The following is a 20,663-nucleotide window of genomic DNA, read 5'->3' as shown; positions in this document are numbered from 1 at the left end:
GCCATTACTATTTGGTTACATTTTTCTCAGATAATTTCATTTAAAAATAGTATCACAAAAGAACAAACTATGTTCTTGGTTTAACTTTTGGAGCAATTCATTTTTCAAAGATAGGGATATTTAATAATTTAATAAATACTGCCAAATAACCTACCAGAAAGTTTTACCAATTTATATAGTTCAGTAACATTGTATTGAGTTCTCTCCTCCTGCCCCCTTTTTAACCAGCAGTACTTATTTTGAATATTTATGAAATTTTCAGGATGATACAAGCAGTCCTTAGATTATGAATGAGTCCTATTTTTTTATTAATAAATCTTTTTATTGGGGCTCATACAACTCTTATCACAATCCATACATACATCAATTGGGCAAAGCACCCTTGTACATTCGTTGCACTCGTCATTCTCAAAATTCACCTTCTACTTGGGTTCCTGGAATCAGCTCAGTTTCCCTTTTTTTCCCCTCCCCCTCCCTTCCTGCTCTCCCCTTCCCCGTGGTCCCTTAGTAGTTTATAAATAATGATTATATCTTATCTTACACTGCCCGGCATCTCCCCTCACCCACCTTCCCATTGCCCATCTCCCAGAGAGGAGGTTACACATAGATCTCCAAGATCGGTTCTCCCTTTCTACACCCCCTTCCCTCCTGGTGTCGCTACTCCTACCGCTGGTGTTGAGGGATTCGTCTGTCCTAGATTCCCTGTGTTTCCAGATCCCTACTGCACCGCTGTGCATCCTCTGGTCTAACCAGGTCTGCAAGGTAGAATTGGGGTCATGATAATTAGGAGGGGAGGAAGCGTTCAAGAACTAGAGGAAGGTTTTGAGTTTCATTGTTGCTACACTGAACCCTGAGTGACTCATCTCCTCCCCACTACCCCTCTGCAAGGGGTGTCCAGCTATCTACAGATGGGCATTGGGTCCCCATCACGCACTCCCCCTCATTCATGGTGATGTGATTCCCCCGCCCCCCGAGTGAGTCCTATTCTTAGGTCTGACTTTAAGTTGAATTTATAAGTCACAACAATTAGGATTTGATATCTGTTGTCAGTCAAGTATTTTTCTTAGATAGTATACCTTTTGATGCATAGAAAATATTAAACACTTTCAAATATACTACTTTTATAACATACTATTAATGTGTTCTCGGATGTCTTAAGATTGCACCCAATTGTTTACTAAACCATTGTATATACCTTGTATTTTAACAAAACAGGTCTTGGTCCGTAACTATGGGTTGTACCTAGGTTGATGTTTGTAACCTGGGGACTGCTTGGATCCCAAACAGGATTATGTAGCAGATTTTTTGTTTTCATAGTTGATGGATAATCTTATTTCTTGGTCATCTGAGTTTCCTTTATGACTCATTTGATCGTGTGTTGAATATAGGTTATAGATATATTTCCAATATGAGGCATTTCTTATTATTGGTGAAATCTCTTTTTCTCCATCGCTTCAGGGCTTAACGATCTTCTCGCCTCTTTCAATTTTAGGACACGATGGCTAAGAGAAACACTGTGATTGGGACACCCTTTTGGATGGCCCCGGAAGTCATTCAGGAAATTGGGTACAACTGTGTGGCAGACATCTGGTCGCTGGGCATAACTGCCATAGAGATGGCCGAAGGGAAGCCCCCATATGCGGACATCCACCCCATGAGGGTAAGGGAATGGACAACCAGTGGGATGATTAGCAAGGTAGTTCAATGGCATATTTGGCTTGGAACTGGACAATAAATGAATTGCAGGGAAATGAGAAGTGCCGCTCTAGACTCTTCGATGATGCATTTCTGTTGACTAGTTGTGGTCACTACTGAATTCAAGCTTGATCCAGCCCTTTCCAGTGCCACGGTGAGTCATGGTAGCCCTCTCACAGGACATGGGCCACAGAAACGCTTTGTTTGACCTATGTGACATTTTTATATCATTATCTGCATCTCTTAGGGGTCGACATTGGCACGATGACAGTAACTGGAGCTGAGTCGTGCTTCTCTCTCTTATCCAGGGCATGGGCTTTCCTTTTGTATCGCCAGCCATCAGCTGTCACATTAAGAGAACAGCAAATTAATATTTTGAACGCCTATCTCTATTACCAAGCCTGGTCCCTTGGTTGCCTTTTCCTGCCTGCCGCCCATAGCCGTTGGCGTTTGCGAGTTCTCGTTTGTGGCTCCCCAGACACTCTTCATCTGTTTTCTCCAGCCTCCAGCTAATTGTAGAGTGTTAGCCTACTCTGCACTCTCAAGAACCAGGCTTCATCTTCCTTTGTGGCTCCACAGGCTGTGCAATAGCTCCGACCTGGACTCTGCCCTGCTCCGATGACGCAGTTCTCCTTTTCAGACTTTAAAAACAACAAAGTATTCATGCGCTTATCTGAGACCACAGATAAGCTTCTCCTGGAGAGGCAAGAAGTAGGGAAAGTTGAGAGAATTTACTGGTGATATATGAGTAGATTTGGGAAAATAAACTATTCTCCTAACATGAAACTACAATCTTATAGTTGTTATTGCTGTGCCTCCAAGTTTATTAGTATTTTTCCTCGGCATTGACTAATAGGAAGGGGCTACAGCAAAAAAATTCCATTTCTTTTAATCTCGTTTTCCATGGTTTTAAACCCCCCTCGTATGCCCTTAATCTTCTTATCGAGTGTATTTTTTACTGCAGACAGTGAAGTTATTATCTGTAAACACTTTGGCTTTTTTGAAAAATATGTTGTGCTTCTATGTAATATTTTCAGTATTTCTTGATTTTTTTAACATAAAACATAATTATTAAATCTATCTTAATGACCTTATCTACTAATTCAGATAAAAAAATGATTGAGCTGAAAATAACACATCCAATTTAATAGTTCAGAAGGGTGTACAATCATTATCCCAGTCAACTTTGGAACCTTGTCTTCCTTCATGTATCTGTTAGCGTTGACTCCCCAATTCCCTATCCGCCCCTCTTTCCGGGCCCCCAGCAATCGTTAATCCAGCTGCTGTCTTCCTAAATCCACCCATCCTGGTTTCCCTGTCCAGATAAACATCTAAGGGCAAACAACAACCAAGGACCCAGCAACAATGACCACATAAAACAGAGAAATATCTCAATCTAAGAGAAAGTAGAGAAGATTAAAAACTTAGAATACCTTCACATTAGGTCTGGAGGGAGATCAAATGACAGGGTGTTTCATTCTAGCCTAAACACAGCGGCTGAAGTCTACCTTACACTGCTCTTTGTCGGCTGTTAGGGCTGTTAACGTGCCTACCCTGTGTGCCTCGGGGCTTCACCAGCACGCCCTTCATAGAGACCCCACCAATCGACTTTGGTTACCGCCATCATCCCTAGCTTGCTGAAAACCAGGTGTTTAGGAGTAGGCGTTGGTACTGTTCCTTCCTCTGGGTTTGGATATTATTTACAATCCTTGGATCACACAGGCTGGCATGCTTCTTCCATGTGGACTTAGCTGATTCCTCACTTAGATGGCTGCTTGTTTTAAAGACAAGCTTTTAAGACCCCCCTTCCCCCAGGCTATTTTTAATGATAACCGGTTGCCTTCTGATTTCTTTACCACACTTTGCTATGGCAGCCCTGTCTTCAGTGATCTCATGAGGGCAAGTCCCAGGCAGGGCTGAACTAATGTTCTTATATTAGGGCTGCCATCCAAAGTGAGAACTCAAATCCATTCATTTAACTATAGTCTATCAATCCCGGGCCCGCTTTCAGAGACATCATTGCCATTTGATTGTAGTACATCATGAGTCATCTCCATGTGGGGCCTCAGGTCATTCTATTGCTAGAACTCGGACATGAGACTCTGTCCTTCCAATATACACAACACCCTTCATAGACCCCACCAGAAGGACCCTCCGTTGGCAACCCCACTCAGTGAGCTGGACTTTACCTTCCAGACACTTGTAGCAGAAGTGCTCCCTTGAACACTAAGCGCAGTTCCCCTCGTGGGAGAAGCGGCAGATAACCTCTGTCCTGAGGTTCGGGAATTGGTGGTCGTGGGGCCTGATGCTTTGAGGGTAACCCAACAAAGAGTGACCCAGCCGAGGAGGAGGGAAGGAAGCGTGACGGCTGTGGGCCTGAGGCGAATAAAGCAACGAACGGCGGCTAGCAATAATGAAAAACTTGGGATAGTGTGGGGCTTGGTGGGGTGGGGAGGGGAGCGCGAGTGGTCAAGTTTAATGGTCCAACTCCCCACTTTGTGATCCTTAGAGTTTGTTGGAATTTGGGTCGGCTCTTTTCATTTGACCAACCTTCAGATGCCATCTCAGATTTTTATGGGAATATCACTTTAATCTTCCGTTTTTTTAAACCAGGCAATCTTCATGATTCCTACAAACCCTCCCCCTACATTCCGAAAGCCAGAGCTGTGGTCAGATAACTTCATGGATTTTGTGAAGCAGTGTCTTGTGAAGAGCCCTGACCAGAGAGCCACAGCCACGCAGCTGCTGCAGGTAGGAGCCCCGGACATGCTGCCTCTCCTTTTCATTCACATGCTGACGAAAAGAAGCTACTAAGAACGCTGCTTGGAGGTAGCGAAGCCATCCAAGACATTCCCTGCCTCTAGGTTGCACTCCCACTGAGTGGATGTGACTTGGAAAGTCACAGATGAAGACTAACATCACATGAAAATACAGGGTGTGCGGGATTAGAGAGTGAAAATAGATATTTAGTGAGCACCAGCCGTGTGTACGTTGCTTTGAATGTGTTACGCCAGTTAAGCATCCGGTAAGCCCCGGCTGGCGGGTATTATTTCAATTCTACCGGTGAAGAAACAGAAGCTTAGCGAGGTGGTCTCATTTCAGGCACTCAGCTGGTAGAGCAGAGGAAAGTCTAGAACCCAAGTCTTCCTGACTTCCAACACAAAAGTCACCTTGCCGACAGAGATTTGGGTCAGCGATAGGAGCTCTAGCTTAGGTTAGGAGCAGGCCTCGTTGGGATGGAGATGCCAGAATGCTTTTCTGGAGGAGAAAGCTGCGATACCTGGGCTTGAGTGGCAGGCAGTGTCTTAGCAGGTAGGAGCTTGGGTTCTGCAGTCAGACTGCCCGGGTTCAAATCTTGGCTCTATGTACTAGGTTTGTAACCTTGGACAAGTAACTTTTAAAAGGGCAATAGATACTTGCTTTCTTGGTTGTGAAGATTGAGTGAAGAGCGCCTTACAGGTAGAATGGTACGAACTTGGCAGATATCTGCTATGGTTATTGAACTAGACCAGGGGTTGTCACACTTTTGAGACGGAAGAACCAATCTTGTCCCTCCCAGCAATTTAAAAGTTATTTGAGAGCCATAAATAAATCTCTTTGCAAACAAATGAAGTCACCATTATCTGAGTGATATCCTTTAAACACTTGCAGTTTTCCTGCAGAGCCATACGTATGCATGGAAGGACTGCACCTGGCTCGTGAGTCGCAGTTTGCCAACCCCTGGGCTGGAAAAATCATTTTGGACTATTTCAGTATCAGACCCATTTTTAGAACCAATATGTATTTCTGGCACTCTCATTATACCTCTGGAATGAGCTTCCTAGATAAAAGAAAATCCACATAAAATCAAGCCTGTGCTACAATGGAGAAAAGTACAGAGAAAGGGATACTCAGTCAGAGCATGTTACAAAGGCCTCTCAGGGCTGCTGATAAAAGCCCAAAGGGCATTCGACTCTGCTGTAGGCCTCCACTGCATTCAACTCAAGCTCTGTTAGCAAACCCAGCTCCTTGAAAATGAAATACTCAGAGGTACCCCACTCCAGTAAGCCACAACCTGAAAGCACCCAGCTCCACTTCTGTGGGTCAGCAAACTCAGGTCCCTCTTGAAGTGCCCAGAGGCACTCGACCCCACAAAGCCATTCTGCTCAAAAGCACTCTGCTTTCCTTGCTCTGTGGGCTGGGAAGTCCACCACTGTGTCTCATGCGCCGCCTCCTGGTTCTCTGCCACTCCTTGTCTCTTGATCTCAGAGGTTCAGTCCATAGAGATCTCAGGGTTATGCGCAGCAGGATAGCAATCGCGACGAACCCTGTTAACAGTTACAAGTGAATCCTATTATTATGTCTTCTCCACCTTCTTAGCCAGACCCATGCAGGGAAAGGTCTTTGGTGGGTGTCAGAGACTGATTAGAAGAGCCACGTTCACCAATCCACTCCCATTGAAGTGGGCAAGCCCGCAGAGGAAATTTCCACGTGTGACTTTCATCAGCATGGTTTCTCTGTTTGTTTGTAGTTGTGCTACCAGTGACAACAAAAATGTAATGTAGGGTTCATATACAATTTTAAAAGAAGCTTTTCTTATTAAATTAAGTCATAACCATATGTTTAAAGTGCCTTTGCTGATTGGGTAATGTTTGGGTCCACATCTGTTTTATGTGGATGATCATTTTAGTATTTCTGCAGTAACTGCCCTTCTGCATTAAAAGTATTTTTCCCTAAATATATCACTGGAAATGCTCTAATATATTGAATCGGAAGAATAAATAGGGTGCATAAATTATCCTGTGGTTTCTAAACAATGTCTTTTTAATTTCATTTAAATGTCACTCTCCAATCCAAATGACTTCCTAAATTACTAAACTTTTGAATCTCTCTTAGAGGAACTTTTCTGCATTGTTCACCAAAGTGCAGATGTATTCTGACCATTTGGCAGAACAGGGCACAGTTCTCTGTTGTGTGGCGTGTCCCATGCATTGTAGGATTACTGGTGTCCCTGCCTCCCTCCTATGTCACTTGTGCTCGCCAAGTCTTTGACAACCATCACAAGCTCCCACACGTGGACACACGTCCTCTAGGGAGTGGCACAACCCTGCTGCCAGGCTTGAGATTGAGCCAAGAGAAATGGCATTGCAGCCGGGCAGCCAAAAGAGGAGCAAGGCTTGGCTATGCATCTGCTCTGGGGCAGTACAGTGAGTGTGGGTTAGCTGTTGTCTAAAGCATAAGCAGAGAAAGCAGATTCACCGGTACAGGTACCTTCTGTGTGCCAGACACTGTTTGGGCACTAAGCCACTGTCTTCCATACTCTCGTTTAAGCACCCATTTGTCAAGAGTGCCAAAGGAGTGTCGATCTTGCGGGACCTGATTAATGAAGCCATGGACGTGAAGCTGAAGCGCCAGGAAGCCCAGCAGCGGGAGGTGGACCAGGAGGATGAAGAGAACTCAGTGAGTGCAAGGCATTGGGCCGTGGGCATCCGTGCTGTTACTTCACGATTGCCACGCCGGGTGAGATGAGTGGGAACCGGTGGATCACCCTGGAGGTGGAGTCTGGGCTCACAGCTTGCTCAAGACGGGGCAGCTCATCATGCTGAATCTGTAATTGCTCTTCTCCCACTGCCTTCTGGGGGAACTTTTAGACTTTCCTCTCTTGCTCCCTTCCCTTATATTCAATTACCTTTTTATTCCGGAGGCAGAATGCTCAGGTCTGAGGTCTGGTTCTTCTATACCCTAACTGGGCATCTACCATGTATTCTAAAGGCGTGGCCTTTACACGTGTGGGTGCCGGCACAACACTGAGATTCCAGGGCGCCTTACCTCCGTGTCTTAGGTTCATATTGCAGCTCTCTGCTAAGAAGAAGGGAGGGAGGGGGGAAGGAGACAACCTTTGGGCCAAGTAAGCATGCTTTTGGTTCCACAAGGGGAGTTTAGACCACTGATTAGTGTCAAATCCAGACACCTGTGCACCATGACCAGTAAAAGTCATGCAGAAAGCTCCCAGTCATTGGCTCACCTGAGCCCTAATGTAAGATTCCCTCCTTTCCCAGGAGGAGGATGAGATGGATTCTGGCACGATGGTTCGAGCAGTGGGCGATGACATGGGCACGGTCCGAGTGGCCAGCACCTTGAGTGACGGAGCCAATACTATGATTGAGCACGATGACACGTTGCCGTCACAACTGGGCACCATGGTGATCAACGCGGAGGATGAGGAAGAGGAAGGCACAATGAAAAGTAAGAGCGCCCTGTCGGTGCTACCATCTCACACAAACAGCACGCCTGTTAGAGAAGACAGCTCTGGCCCTCGCACGCTCGCTCTGAGCGGTGTCGGGCCAACTGAGGAAGGGTCCGCTGGCGTGTGGGATCCGAGACGGGGAAGGGGCAGCAGTGAGACAGGGCTCACTTGCACGTTAACAGCTGTTCTCTCCCTCAGTGTGGGCCCGCACATACGCCGTGCTGATGCTTCATTCTTCTCCAAACGTGAGGAGACTGAGTGGTTCACGGGACATGACTGCAGTCCACTGTCATGACACTGTGTGGTTCACCTAAGCTTCCCAACACGTAATGCATCAGAGACGACAGGGCACGCTGTATGCTTCAAGGGCACCAGTTCCTTCAAATTGAATCCTCTCTCGGTTGCTTTTATTTATTTTTTGCTTTTGCCGTTTTCCTCGGGGATTATGGCTCAACACCTTAGCGTGACACCTCCCTGCTTCAGTTCGGGAAGCATCCTTACCTCTAAGGAGTTCTGGCGTCTTTTATCGCTCTACATCAAGATCATTGCTTCTAGGTTCTCAGTGGACAGAGCTAGGAGATCTATGTACATACACAAACACACGCACATGATTATAATTTGGTATCTGTTCACCTGTGCGTGTATTATCTATACATATGCGTGAGTGTGACTATCTAGGCAGCTATAAAACAAGGCACACGTATCATTCTGACACATATACTGTGTTGTTGCATGTAACGTGCATATGTGTATAAGAACCATGAGTCCACTATGATACCGTTGGTTCTGAATCGGCACCCTAAGGTCAGTGCTAGCCGTCCCTCTTTCTTTCTTCATGACTTGTAACTCTCTCCCTGCCATGAGCCCTGCCATTATCTGTAGGCCTGTTTGTTCAACCCGAGTTCAGTGCACACCTGATACATTTCCAAAATCACTGGTCTGTACCCCGTGAGAAGCAAATGTACCAGCTGAAGTGTGGTATCAATGCACAAGGGGGCATCGTAAGGTTACGGGCAAACGGAATGACGAGACTGGAATTCTCCACCCACTTCTTGCAGCCCCTCATCCGGCTCTGTACGTCGGTGGCCTTCCGGGTCCTGCCAAAGCTGTTCCCAGAGTTAATCGGGCCAGCTGCGTTCTTCCCAGTCCCCAGGGGTAGTTACGTGGATGCATTTGCAACATGATTAGGTTCATTGACCACCGTCTACCTCCCACCTTATTGTCCCTGCTGGCAGGATTTTGTGGATGTCCACTGCCGTGGTGTGGCAAAGTAGAACCGTGCCCCTCCTGCACCCCCCTCACCATCCCCGCTGTGTTTGAGCTCACTGCAACCCGTGTCCCGCCCGCTTCTGAGCGCCTGCGCACCCTCCACCAAGCCCGATGCCTCTCGTAGATTAGAACCTTGAACTTAGCCTTGCCTTGGGAATGCCTGCCCCGCTTCTTTTATGAAAGCTTTACAAACCCCGATGGAAGGAATGTCAGGTGGTATGCATGACTCTTTACAGTTGCTTTTTTTTCCTTTTAAATTGTGAGTTCGGTGGAAGTTTACAAATTACTTTTCCATTCATTCATTTATGCTTTTAAAAAAATTTGGTGTCATGACATTAGTTATAAGACTCTTTAAATTCTCATTTCATTCAGTGCACTTAGGTTGTGCCTTATCCCTGAACTTGACATTTAAAACGCTCTAGATACTTTGTGCCTGGTTGTACCTAACTGCGTGAGTGCTGTGTGCTGACGTAGCTTTTCTGTCTTTGGGGTTTTTTTAAAGCAGGCAGTGTGACTCACTAGGAAGGTGTGCATTATTGTAATGGACTGTTGACCTTTGAGTCTCCTCCCAGCCTCTTAGTGCTTTAATTGTGCACGTGATTTTAATCACTGTGAATAGCGTTAAGCAGACCCACAGGATGGGCTTACACACCTGATGGAAAAATCCATGCCTTTTGCAATTTAAAGATTTGTTCCGGCTGGAATTTTCATATTTCAAGTGCCAATCAATCCCTCTGGATTGTGTGTTCTTTCCATTTTCTGAATGGGGGTAGCGTTAGCCTGGCCAAAGAGAAACGCGCATCATTTCCTGTTGTGATGGGAATCACTTGAAGCCCTCAGCTGAGTAATATTATTAAATGAACTCAATTCACAAAGAGCCCAAGGGGTCACAAGTTTGGCTGACTTGCTACCTACTTTGAAATCTTTACCTTTATTGTTTAAGGGTTATTTAAATATCTTGTTATGGAAAACTAAAACACAGACACAGTTACAGAGAATGATGACAGAAAGAACAGGGTGGTTGTTTACAGGGAGCCTGCCTCAGATGATAAGACTAAGGATAAGAGTTACATCGGAGGGAGGAGTAGGTTTTGGTTTTGTCAATGGGGTCTACCTTAAGGAGTCACACTGTGGTTGGGGGAAGATTTAGGGTGGTGTGGCAGGATATGGTGGCTTGCTAAGACACCTCAAAAAATCACCGTAAGAATACTTACCTGGCAGGGGAGGTGCCACGATCACGAAGGTGGTTTTCTCAGGGCGAGGCTCATCCATTGCACTCCGGGTGTGCTGAGCCCTGTGATCTCCCCATATGTGCATAATTTGTGGTAGTGGGGGACTGCATTCTCACTCTCCCCTGGGGGGGGCGGGGAAACGGTCGTGGTGGTGGCGGCGGTGGTCGTGGTGGTCGTGGTGGTCGTGGTGATCGTGGAGGTAGTGGTGGAGGTGGTGGTGGTGGTGACGAGGAATTGCCATAAGAAAAGTAACCGTAAGCCATAACCACTCTCCTTTGAAACCACCATTTAGATAAAACATCAGTTTGGAAGACTTTCTAATTTGTCTTCCTGTTGTTTTGTTTTTTAAAGTTTGATTTTTTGACCAAGGTTGTAGAAGAAGCTTGCTTTTCCCCAGGAACTGAGGGTGTGCTTCTGAAATGACTTGATGTGGGACCGTGTTAAGGATGACTCCGGTTTCGAGATGGGTTGCCAACCGATAGGTCAGCAGTTCTAAACCACCAGCTACTCCTCGGGAGAAAGAGGAGGCTTTCTTCTCCTGAAAGGAGTTACAGTTTCAGAAACCATTGGGGCAGTCTGTCCTGTCCTGTGTGGTTGCTGTGAATCCGCTTTGGCCTGATGGCAGGGAGTGAGGGCTGAGTGAGTGTGTGCGTGCTTCGTTGGGGCCAGCAGAGGGAGCTCTGGAATAACAGATAAGGCATGGCTCTCAACCTTCCTAATGCCGCGGCCCTTTCATACAGAAACCCCAACCATAAAATGATTTCCCTTGCGACTTCATAACTGTCATTTTGCTACTGTTAAGAATCTGGCAACCCCTGTGAAAGGGGTCGCGGCCCACAGGTTGAGAACCGCTGGTAGGAGGTAAGCTTGTGTTTCCTATGGACTAGACAAGTCCCCGTGTCTGGCAGGCTTTATACTAGATTAAGGCTATGATTTTCTAAAAGTGGAGTGCCTCCTACTTGAAGTCAGCCAAGTCACCTCAGGTGGTTGACATCCTCTCCTCCCCTCCCAGGTCTTTCTGTGGCTTCAGCCCCGGCAGGTGCCCCCTGTCTGCAGCCTGGTACCATTAGTGTCATTTTGAAACCATTACTACCCAGAATGGCTGCCACGGAGTGACTGAATAAACATTTCTGATATTACGAAGGACTTTGGCAGAATTGACTTACGAGAAAGTTATTTTACATATAAAAATGTTAATTGTGGTATTTTATAGTTACATCTTTAGTTTTAATTTTATGTATTTCCATGTTGAGTATAGAAAAGGTCTTCAAAATTATTTTATAGCCTTTGACTTTTTCTTAGGAGCCCTCGTGGTAGACTGGATCACCCACTGGGCTGCTTACGGCAAGGTCAGCAGTTTGAACCCATCAGCTGCTCCATGGGAGAAAGATGAGGCTCTCTGCTCCTGTAAGACTTATGGTCTTGAACACTCAAAGGGATGGTTCTCTTCTGTCCTTTAGGGTCTCTATGAATCAGTGTTGACGCAGTGGGGTTTCCTACTCCTGTAAGAGTTAGACCCTGGGCACTCGGGGGGGGGGGGCAGTTCGACCTTGTCTATAGGGGTGCTATGAGTTGGGATCCCCTCGATGGCAGTGAGCGTTTGGGTTGGTGTAGAAACCCCATGTGAAGGCAAAGCAAGCCAAAGGAAGACCACCTACAGCAATCGGTACCCATCCGCTCAGGGTTTGGCATGCAGGGGCGCTCCCTCCGAAGACTCGCGGCGTGCGATATCATGGTCTTCTTGTCTTCCTTGCATCCCTGAGAGATGCTTGGTTACCTGCCCCCTTCTTTAGCTCCAGGCTTACTAGGACAGTGGGAGGCAGAATTTGGACCTGAATTGAGACTGTTTCCCTGGACTCAAGCCTTTCAAACTAGACTCCATGAACTAATTTTTCTTTAAAACTCACCTTTAGTTCATAAAATTCTAATTGTTTTCCTAGTACACATTAAGCACTCTGAACTAGAATTTTGAAGTCCAATGACAGTCGCATTAGGACACCTCAGAAGCACCTTTTAGGTGAGCTGCTGTGACTTGTCACCGTTGTCGGCACCATTACTGTGAGGGCAGTGTGCACTTGTACGCCCCAGCGAGTCCCAAGTCTCATGAAAGCACTTGTTATCACTGCATTTCTTCCTATCAAACCCAAAGACCAAGCTCTTGCTGAAATGATTTTATTTCAACACTGCCTATCACATACTCATTTTGGAGCTGTATTAGGGAGGCATTCTTGACTGCCCGCCAATTTTTTTTTTCCACCTGCACTTGTCTGAAGGAGGATATTGAAACACTGCCTCCCTGTGTTATTTATCTCTTTCTCTTGGACTCAGATAATAGTATTTACAATTACAGGGGACTTCAGAAAGTGCATGAAAAAATGGAACTGAAAGATAATAAAATATTTCAACGAACTTTTTGAAGTTCCCCTTGACTGGCGCACAGCACCTGTGCAAGCGGTGTCTGACTGCATGTGCGTCTGTGGTCCCGTAAGGCTATAATAAGGTTCAGAGTGCAGCACAACGCAGACATCACTAGATGTCGCCAACACAACAGCTTCCAGCATGAAACACCTAATCTTGTGTCTCTTGTTTACAAAGAATCTGCTGCCACGGGGAGACTGGTACAGTACATATGTAATCTATAGTACATATGTCTAGATGGTACAGTAAGGAGCCCTGGTGGTGTAGCGGGTTGTGAATCGGGCTGCTAACCATAAGGTCAGCAGTTTGAAACCACCAGCCACTCCATGGGAGAAAAATGAGGCTTTCTCCTCCCATAAAGAGTTAGTCTTGGAAACCCACAGGGGCAGCTCTTCTCTGCCCTAGAGGGTCACTGTGAGTCGGAATGGACTTGATGGCAGTGAGTTTGAATTTGATATGGTACAGTGCACACATAATCTATAATACATCTATGACACATGTCATGCAGTCGTAATGTGTGTTACTGGCTTTTGTATGTACTAGGCTGTACTTTTCTCATTATTTTAATTCAGTGTATGCTTAGACTTGTAGGCCGCACCATCCAGTCTCATGTATCATGTGCCTGCAGTGTGCTTGGGGTGCTGTTTATTCTTTAGAAAATATTACCGGGAAGTGTGTCTTGGCCACCAAGCCCAGCGAGACCAGTCCAGTGGCAGATAGCAGAAGCAGGAGAGAGGCCAAGGAGAAGCACCCATTTGGAGGTGCAACAAAAGAACCCCACAAAATCACCCTCACTGTCATTGAGTCGATTCTGACTGAGAGCAACCCTCTAGGACAGGGTGGGGCCGCCCGCCTCTGACAGTCCTGGAGCAGACAGCCCTGGCTTGGAGTGCCTGGTGGTTTCCTACAGCCTAACGCAGAACCACGATGCTGCCTGGGCTTCTCTAGTGGATGCCGTTGCATATATATGCGAAGTATCTAAAAGGGTGTTTGCACCATGTTCAGGTCACGTAATGTCTTCTTGCACAGCCCGTACGCAAGCCAGGCACACCTGTACAGGCGTGAAGACGTACAGTGCTACAGGTATATAAACACTGCTTTTCCACAGTAGCCTTCCTGTCCTCTTCCTGGTCCCTCCAGTCTTTCTCAAGCTGTCCTCAGAGAGTCTGAATGTCCATGTGTGGAGCCATTCTCCGATGTCCTAGAGCAGTTGTACGCACCAAAGCCGAAAGTGCAGCCCCTTCGGTTTTATTGGGATCGCGTCTCTGGGCAAAGCCAGAAGTCAAAACGAGTATTGGAAAGAACACTGGTTTTGGAGTCCGTCTGTGGTCTCAAACTTGGCTCAGGTCTTCCAGACTGAGCCACCTTGGGCAAACGCTTTGTTTTTGTGAACCTCAGTTTTCGAACCTGTGAAAGTGGAGCATGCAAGGTCCTCCCCTGCAGGCTTGTGAGGGAGATGCAAGGTAATACGTACACAATAGGTAATGTACAAATGCTCAAAACTGGTGGCTATTGTCATACGTCTGGGAGTGGCTTTTTCATCGGACCTAAGAATTCCTTGAACCAGGAGTGCTTTTCCACATCTCCTCCTGCTGCTTCTGCATTTAGTTTTGTTCATGAGTAAAAACCATGGTGCTAATGGTGTTTCATAAGTTCCATCTCTGTGCCTGAGCTCGGGACTGAAAGTGGGCGCTGTCATTGGTGCTGTGTGCCGGGAAGAGAGGGGAGGGAGCGTGTGTGCTTAAAATTCCTTGGCAACAAGACAGTAGGCCCTTTGGGAATCTTTTAAGTGCTCCGAACACAAGATGGCAGGTTTTACAGAAGGCCAAGCTTCAGATTCCACAGGAGACCGCCTTTGTAAAGTTTCAAACCCTTATCTTAATTCTGTGGACTTGGTTACTTTTGGCAGATTGGGTCCCGTCCCTGAGAAATGATCACGGTGGCGCTGTGCGTCTACCGCAGGCTCCCTCCCGAGCGAGACTGACAATGGAAGCACAGACAGGCGTCTTGGCACTTACCTGTTTCTCACAGTTGGTTGCACAAATAGTTCAAGGTCACCCTGCCAGAGTAGAGACCAGGTCCTGATTGTGCAGGGTTTCTAATCGTGTCCAGATGTTGGAACCACTTTTATCTTTGGAAACCATTAACATTCTTGATTCTTTTGGGATGAGCCAAAAAGCACAGACTCTTGGTGCCTGAGAATTCCTTCAGACCATCCTGCCAGACCACATGTGAGGATACACAAAGACCAGATCTCAGTGTGAGTTTTGGGTGAGGGGCTCACAGCCTCTCTCCTCCCCCCGAAGATAGAGCGCTTCAGCCTTACTGGCAACAAGGAGAGTCAAGACTCACAGTGGGGGAATGGCGTTTCCCAGAGAAGGAAAGAGAATTGCAGTGATGACCAACAAAGGAAAGTGATTACCAGGAGATCTAGCTTGATCCTTGTACCTCCGAGCGAGATAAATCCATCTTGGCCAGCTCACAGAATGTAGTCCTTTGGTTCTATCGGCAGTCTGATCAACTCCTGGTCATCAAGAACATGGACGTGCATTTTCATAAATGAGTTTAAGTAGATCTAGAAAGAAAAATTAGATGATTCCTGTGTTAGTCTGGGTTGACCAGAGAGACAAGTTCATAGATACTCATATGTGTATAAGAAAGAGTTTTATATAAAGAGTAATTGTATATTAAGAACACATTCCCAGCCCAGTCCAGATCAAGTTCATAAATTCAATATTAGCCATATGTCCAATTCCAGTTTATAAATTTCTCCTCAGACTTATGCAACACATGCAATGACGCTGAAGATCACAGGCCAGTGGGTGAAAAGCCTAGTGGATCCAGTGGCAGTGGAAGCATCTCAGCACTGGCTTGGGTCTCCATGTGGCTCCTCCAGCTCCTGGACTCTGGCTCCATTTGTGTAGCTCCCTGTGGCTTGTCAACAGGAATGTCTCACAGGGAGACCAGCAGAAAGTGAGGGTCTGGCTTACTTGAGCTGTTTATCTCTGTAGTGCCTACAAATATCAAGCTGCAACCTGATTAACAGGCTAAATTCCACCCCTTCACTCTTCATAGGCTCAAGTTGACACCAGATTATGTAACTACCACAATTCCCATAAAATGTAATAATTTGGAAGCAGCACTGGTTAAAATTAGTATTTAAAGCCAACCAGTTATTTTGATAGTCTTTGGAAGGCGGTAGGAGAACAAGTGAGGCGTTTGACTCCCATAAACAGTTTTATGGTCTCAGAAACCTTCACGACGAGCCAGAAGTGACTTGCTGCAGTGAGTTGGAGGACTGAGGTGCACCTCACCCACTCCATGGTCTTTTCAGTCCCCTGTGAGAGCTAGACATTGAATAAGGCAGACTGAAGAAGCAGCGATGGATGCGAATGACGGTGCTGTTAAAGAAGATGGAACGGACCGTGGACCGCCAAAAGAACAAACGAATCTGTCCTCGATGAGGTACAGCCAGAGTGCTCCTTAGAGGCAAGGATGGCAGGAGAGACTGGCCCCCGGAGAAGGACATCATGGTTGGTAAAGTCGAGGGGCGGCGAAAAGTGGGAAACTTTCTCCAAGCTGGATTGACACAGTGGCTTCAACAGTGGGTTCAAGCGTCAGGAATGCTGTGAGAACGACACAAGACCAGTTGTCGTTTCGTTCTGCTGTCCAGGGCACTGCTGGGAGTTGGAACCGCCTGGATAGTCCCCTGACAACAAGGAACAGAGCAGTTACTGTTCACTGGTCACTGTGTCTCCATGCTGTGAGTCTCTAAAACCAAAATGACCAGACCCTTGCATTGAAAGGAGAAGAGGCCAGTTGCCACCATGTAATGTTGACACCTGCTTCCTGTACTCTTAGCTGCTCTGGAGCTTCACCCTAGTGTTTCCGAGAGGGGCCCTTGATAGTAACCTGATTCGGTTAAGGAGCTTGGATCCCAGCCTCTGGAGCGATCCAGTGCTGGGTAGGGTGGCAGGGAGAAATGCTAAGGATTTATCCGAGGAAGGCTGGATAGACAGCAGGCCTGGGGAAACCTTCCAGGTCTGTGTGAGGTCAGAAAGGGGGAAATGCCTGCGCAGCCTTGAGTCTGGTGGCAGCTGAGAGTTCCTGAAGGAGAAGGAGGGCTAGGTGTGGGTGATGTCTGGATCCTGGAGGACCCTGGATGCCAAGGGGGTGGAGGGAGCCTTTGAACTTGCAAGGTGTGGATCATTCCTAGCTGCACACCTTCTGCAGTTTTTTAGATATGCTGCTCCTTTGTGACTCTCATCAGTCACTCTTTGAAATCTGGATTTGCATCTCTTTGAATAGGAGTGGCTGCAAGTAGAGCCCATTGGCCCAGATATCAAGTGATTTCAAGTCCATGCAGTTAGTGATGCTGGTTAATTGGAAGTGTTCATTTTATTCTGGCTCCAAGGAATCTTAGAACTTGTGCTTCTAGCATATTCCTAGCAATAAAAATAAACCCCACCCAACCAACCCCCCACACCCACACCTACACTCCCACACACATAGTAAATGGTAGACAGGGAAACCCCAGCCCTGTGTTAAGTGCATGTTAAGGCATACTGCTCCCAGGCAGAAGACAACAATTGAAGGCCTATCTGAGGTTCTTACTTCTTGCAAGTATTCACACCTGAGACGGAGAAGAACATGCAGGCTCTGCCCAGTTCTCATCCACGTGATGGATTATTAAGGTAGAGAAGTTAGGGCTACAGAGAGCAAATGCCCAGTAGGTTGACCATGGAGTCTGTTTACTGACAGTCTGAAATGTGTGAAATGGAAGGGCCTGACATGTAAAGTCCAGTAAATTCCATTCCAAAGGGAGAGACGGGCTTCCGGCCCTGTCGAGCTCTTCCCCAGCTAGGCCCGCCTGGGCCCTGGGGCGAGCTCAGAAATGCACGTGTCCCTGGTTGTTGGTTGATGAAAGTTTGCTTTACGCCACCTTTTATGAAAGACCCACCTTAGTACTTGTTTGCTGCCAGAAAGCAATCTGAAGAGGATTTGCTTTTACAAAACAAAAAAAACCCAACAAACTAAACAAAACAAAAAACCCCACCAGAATCTGTCAAAACAAGCATTGCAGCAAGCTGGTCCGCAGCCTCAGCATCTAGCGTGGCGTTGCTAGGTTACCTGCCCAGGGACTACACTTGGCATCCAGCCTCCATTGCCTTACTGTGTCTGTGAAACATCCGCTCCGTATCTTGACTTGTGTGGTGTGTCTGTTAGCAAAATGTGCCCTAAAGGATGGGAAAGCACATAAAGGTGTTACCCTTAGCATAAAATGGGACTTAGCTGAGAGCTTTGAAGAGCGGGTGTTGAACATACCGTATATACTCGAGTACAAGACAATCCGATTATCAGCCAAGGCACCTAATTTTACCACAAAACCATTAAAAAATGTGCGGAAAAACTCGGCTTATACACGAGTATATACGGTATACTATTTACATTTACACCTAGCGAGAACCTTCAAAACTACTGAAGTGACTTTGTTGGTGTCTTTTTTTTTTTTTAACTATGTGTGTCATTTTAGGTTGTATGTGGTACTTGGTATGATTTGGTGGAAGGGTCTCCGAACATGCAAACACTTTTTCACGTGGATGAATGGTAATTTCTTCTTCTCTTGACACTACTTGATTTCACTGGAACCCTCTACTTTTGGAGAGTGGAGAAAACCTAGCTTTAAAAATTGCATAATTGATATATAGCAAAACCTGTGTAAGGCGAAAGCCTGTCAGAGATGGAAAAGGCAGAACCTTTCCCACTAATACAGAGCGATAGACAAAGCGGTAAGGCTGCACCCTGATGAAGGAGCCAAGAAAGCTTGGGCGTCCCGGAAAAACAAAGCTCTCCAAGGTTTCCGCCTAACCTCCATAGCATGACAACACGCGCCTTTCAAGTGTACCGGGCAGTGGCTTTTAGAGTCTCCCGAGTTGTTCAGCCGTCACCACAATCCAATTTTCAAAAGTTCGCCGTTTGAAGTGGAATTACAAGTCACATGTCCCAGCCCTCATCGTGCACAGTGCTTAATCCCGCAGTGAAGCAGTTTTCACCGTCCCTACAAGGTTATGCAGCTGTCACCACTGTCGCATTCCAGACATTCCCTCCCCACAAACAGAACCCACGCCCTTGTTAGCAGTCACTTCCCACCCCGCCCTCTCCCCAGCCCTGGTAGCCACTGATCCACTTTCCGTCTCTGTGGCTTGGCCTGGCCTGGGAATGTTTTAATACATCACAGGCCAGGCGACCTTTTGTATCTGCCTTGCACTAAGCTGAATGCCTTCAGAGTTCATCCAGTTCTCACATCTGTCAATGTGTCATTCCTTTTTATGGCTGAATAATATTCTGTGGTGTGCGTGTACCACGTTCTGTTTATCCAGAATCTTCATGCCAAGCAAGGACACACCTCCTCTCTGTGTCTGTAGATTTGCCTATTCTGGGCATTCCGTACCAAAAGGACCCTGTAATTTGGGGGCTGGCTACTTTTACCAAGGTTCATCCCTGCCGTAGCACCTGCTTCACTGCTGTTCTGCGTCTTGTATGTGAGGATCCACCACGCGCTCCGTTCCCACTCGTCGGCTGCTGGGCATTGTGGGCTCCAAGCCTCCCAGCCTTCAGCTGGCATTTTCAGAGAAACACAGCGGGCTGGCTTGCTTATGAATTCGACTTTGTGGGGTTTGACTGATTGTCTGCCTTCCTGCCAGATGCTGCTTCAAAGGAAATGAGCTCTCCTTGTGCAGGGGTTCAAGCCTTTCTCGGGTCAGGTAAAAGAGTCAGAGCAGGCTGTGGTGTGTTCCAAAGCCTTGCTTTCTGCTTAGTCCATTCTCCCAGTGGATTTGGGTTTTCTTCTATTATCATTCAGGGCAGCGCCTTCATTGACTGGGTTGCATCTTAAGAAATCCCCAAGCTCAAGTTGAAACAAAAAGTCCCTGGGCCAGCCAAAGCCTTGGGACAGCCTTGCCTTTGATCAGCCCAGAGCTGAATCTCCAAAGCTTTTCAGGACCCACAGGCAGCAGCAGCCCTGCCAACCTGATCAGCTAGCCGGAGGGAGGGCTCTGAAAGAAGAGTTCAAAGATAAGATGCCTGGGAAAGCTCCATCCCCCTCACTCCTTCTACACTCAGCTTAAGGGCCATTCCAATATGGTCAGAATCTTCCTTTGGATTTCAGAGAGTTTTACAGGATGAAGTGCAGCTCACCAACCTTCATACCCAACCCCAAACCAAGCCCACCCAACTCAACTGCCACCGAGTCAGCGCTAAGGGAGAGCGTAGAGCTGTCCCTGTGGGTTTCCGAGACTGTAACTCTGTAGTAGCAAGTCTAGCCTTTCTCCCTGGTGGAGCGGCCGGGGGTTTCAGTTAGCAGCCGGCCATGGAACCACTGTGCCACCTGACCGCTGGGGTTAAACCCTGTCTTAGCCAGTTACCAGCTGTGAGATCTTAGACATGCTTCCCACATATAACATGTAAAAATAAAGGGGAACTGATATCAAAGAGTTCAAGAAAAATGTTTTGAAACTGATTGTAGTAGCAATTGCGCAATTGAGCAGTTAGGCTCAATTCATTTGGATTACGGAATATTATGACATCTGCAAGAGCTCTCAATAAAATGATTAAAAAAAAGTGAAGAATATTTGCCTCCATAGGTTCTTTGAGTACATTGGTAGGTGTCTAATGAAGGATTCCTGGTGACACAGTGGTTAAGCATTGACGTGCCAATGGAAAGGTTGGTGGTTCAAGCCTACCAGCCATTCTGTGGAGGAGAGATGTGGCAGTCTGCTACTGTCAAGATTACAGCATTGGAAACCCTATTGGGCAGTTCTATT

The 20,663-nt window shown here is 46.8% G+C and overlaps 1 protein-coding gene and 1 pseudogene across 1 annotated transcript in view; both read left to right on the top strand.

The window, feature by feature from the left end:
• Window positions 1-20,663, top strand: part of STK4 (serine/threonine kinase 4) — an 82,258-nt gene that overhangs the window by 22,579 nt on the left and 39,016 nt on the right. Inside the window, exons 6-9 of the mRNA XM_075528706.1 lie at window positions 1,493-1,660; window positions 4,309-4,446; window positions 7,006-7,134; window positions 7,734-7,920. Coding sequence (XP_075384821.1) covers window positions 1,493-1,660; window positions 4,309-4,446; window positions 7,006-7,134; window positions 7,734-7,920 — 622 coding nt within the window. The remainder of the gene's footprint in view (window positions 1-1,492; window positions 1,661-4,308; window positions 4,447-7,005; window positions 7,135-7,733; window positions 7,921-20,663) is intronic.
• On the top strand, window positions 10,397-10,547 carry LOC142423475 (U1 spliceosomal RNA; annotated as a pseudogene).

This window comes from Tenrec ecaudatus, chromosome 12 (assembly GCF_050624435.1).
Source record: "Tenrec ecaudatus isolate mTenEca1 chromosome 12, mTenEca1.hap1, whole genome shotgun sequence".
NCBI lineage: Eukaryota > Metazoa > Chordata > Mammalia > Afrosoricida > Tenrecidae > Tenrec > Tenrec ecaudatus.
Note: the sequence above shows the minus strand (reverse complement) of the source record. Positions and strands in the feature narration are given on the sequence as shown.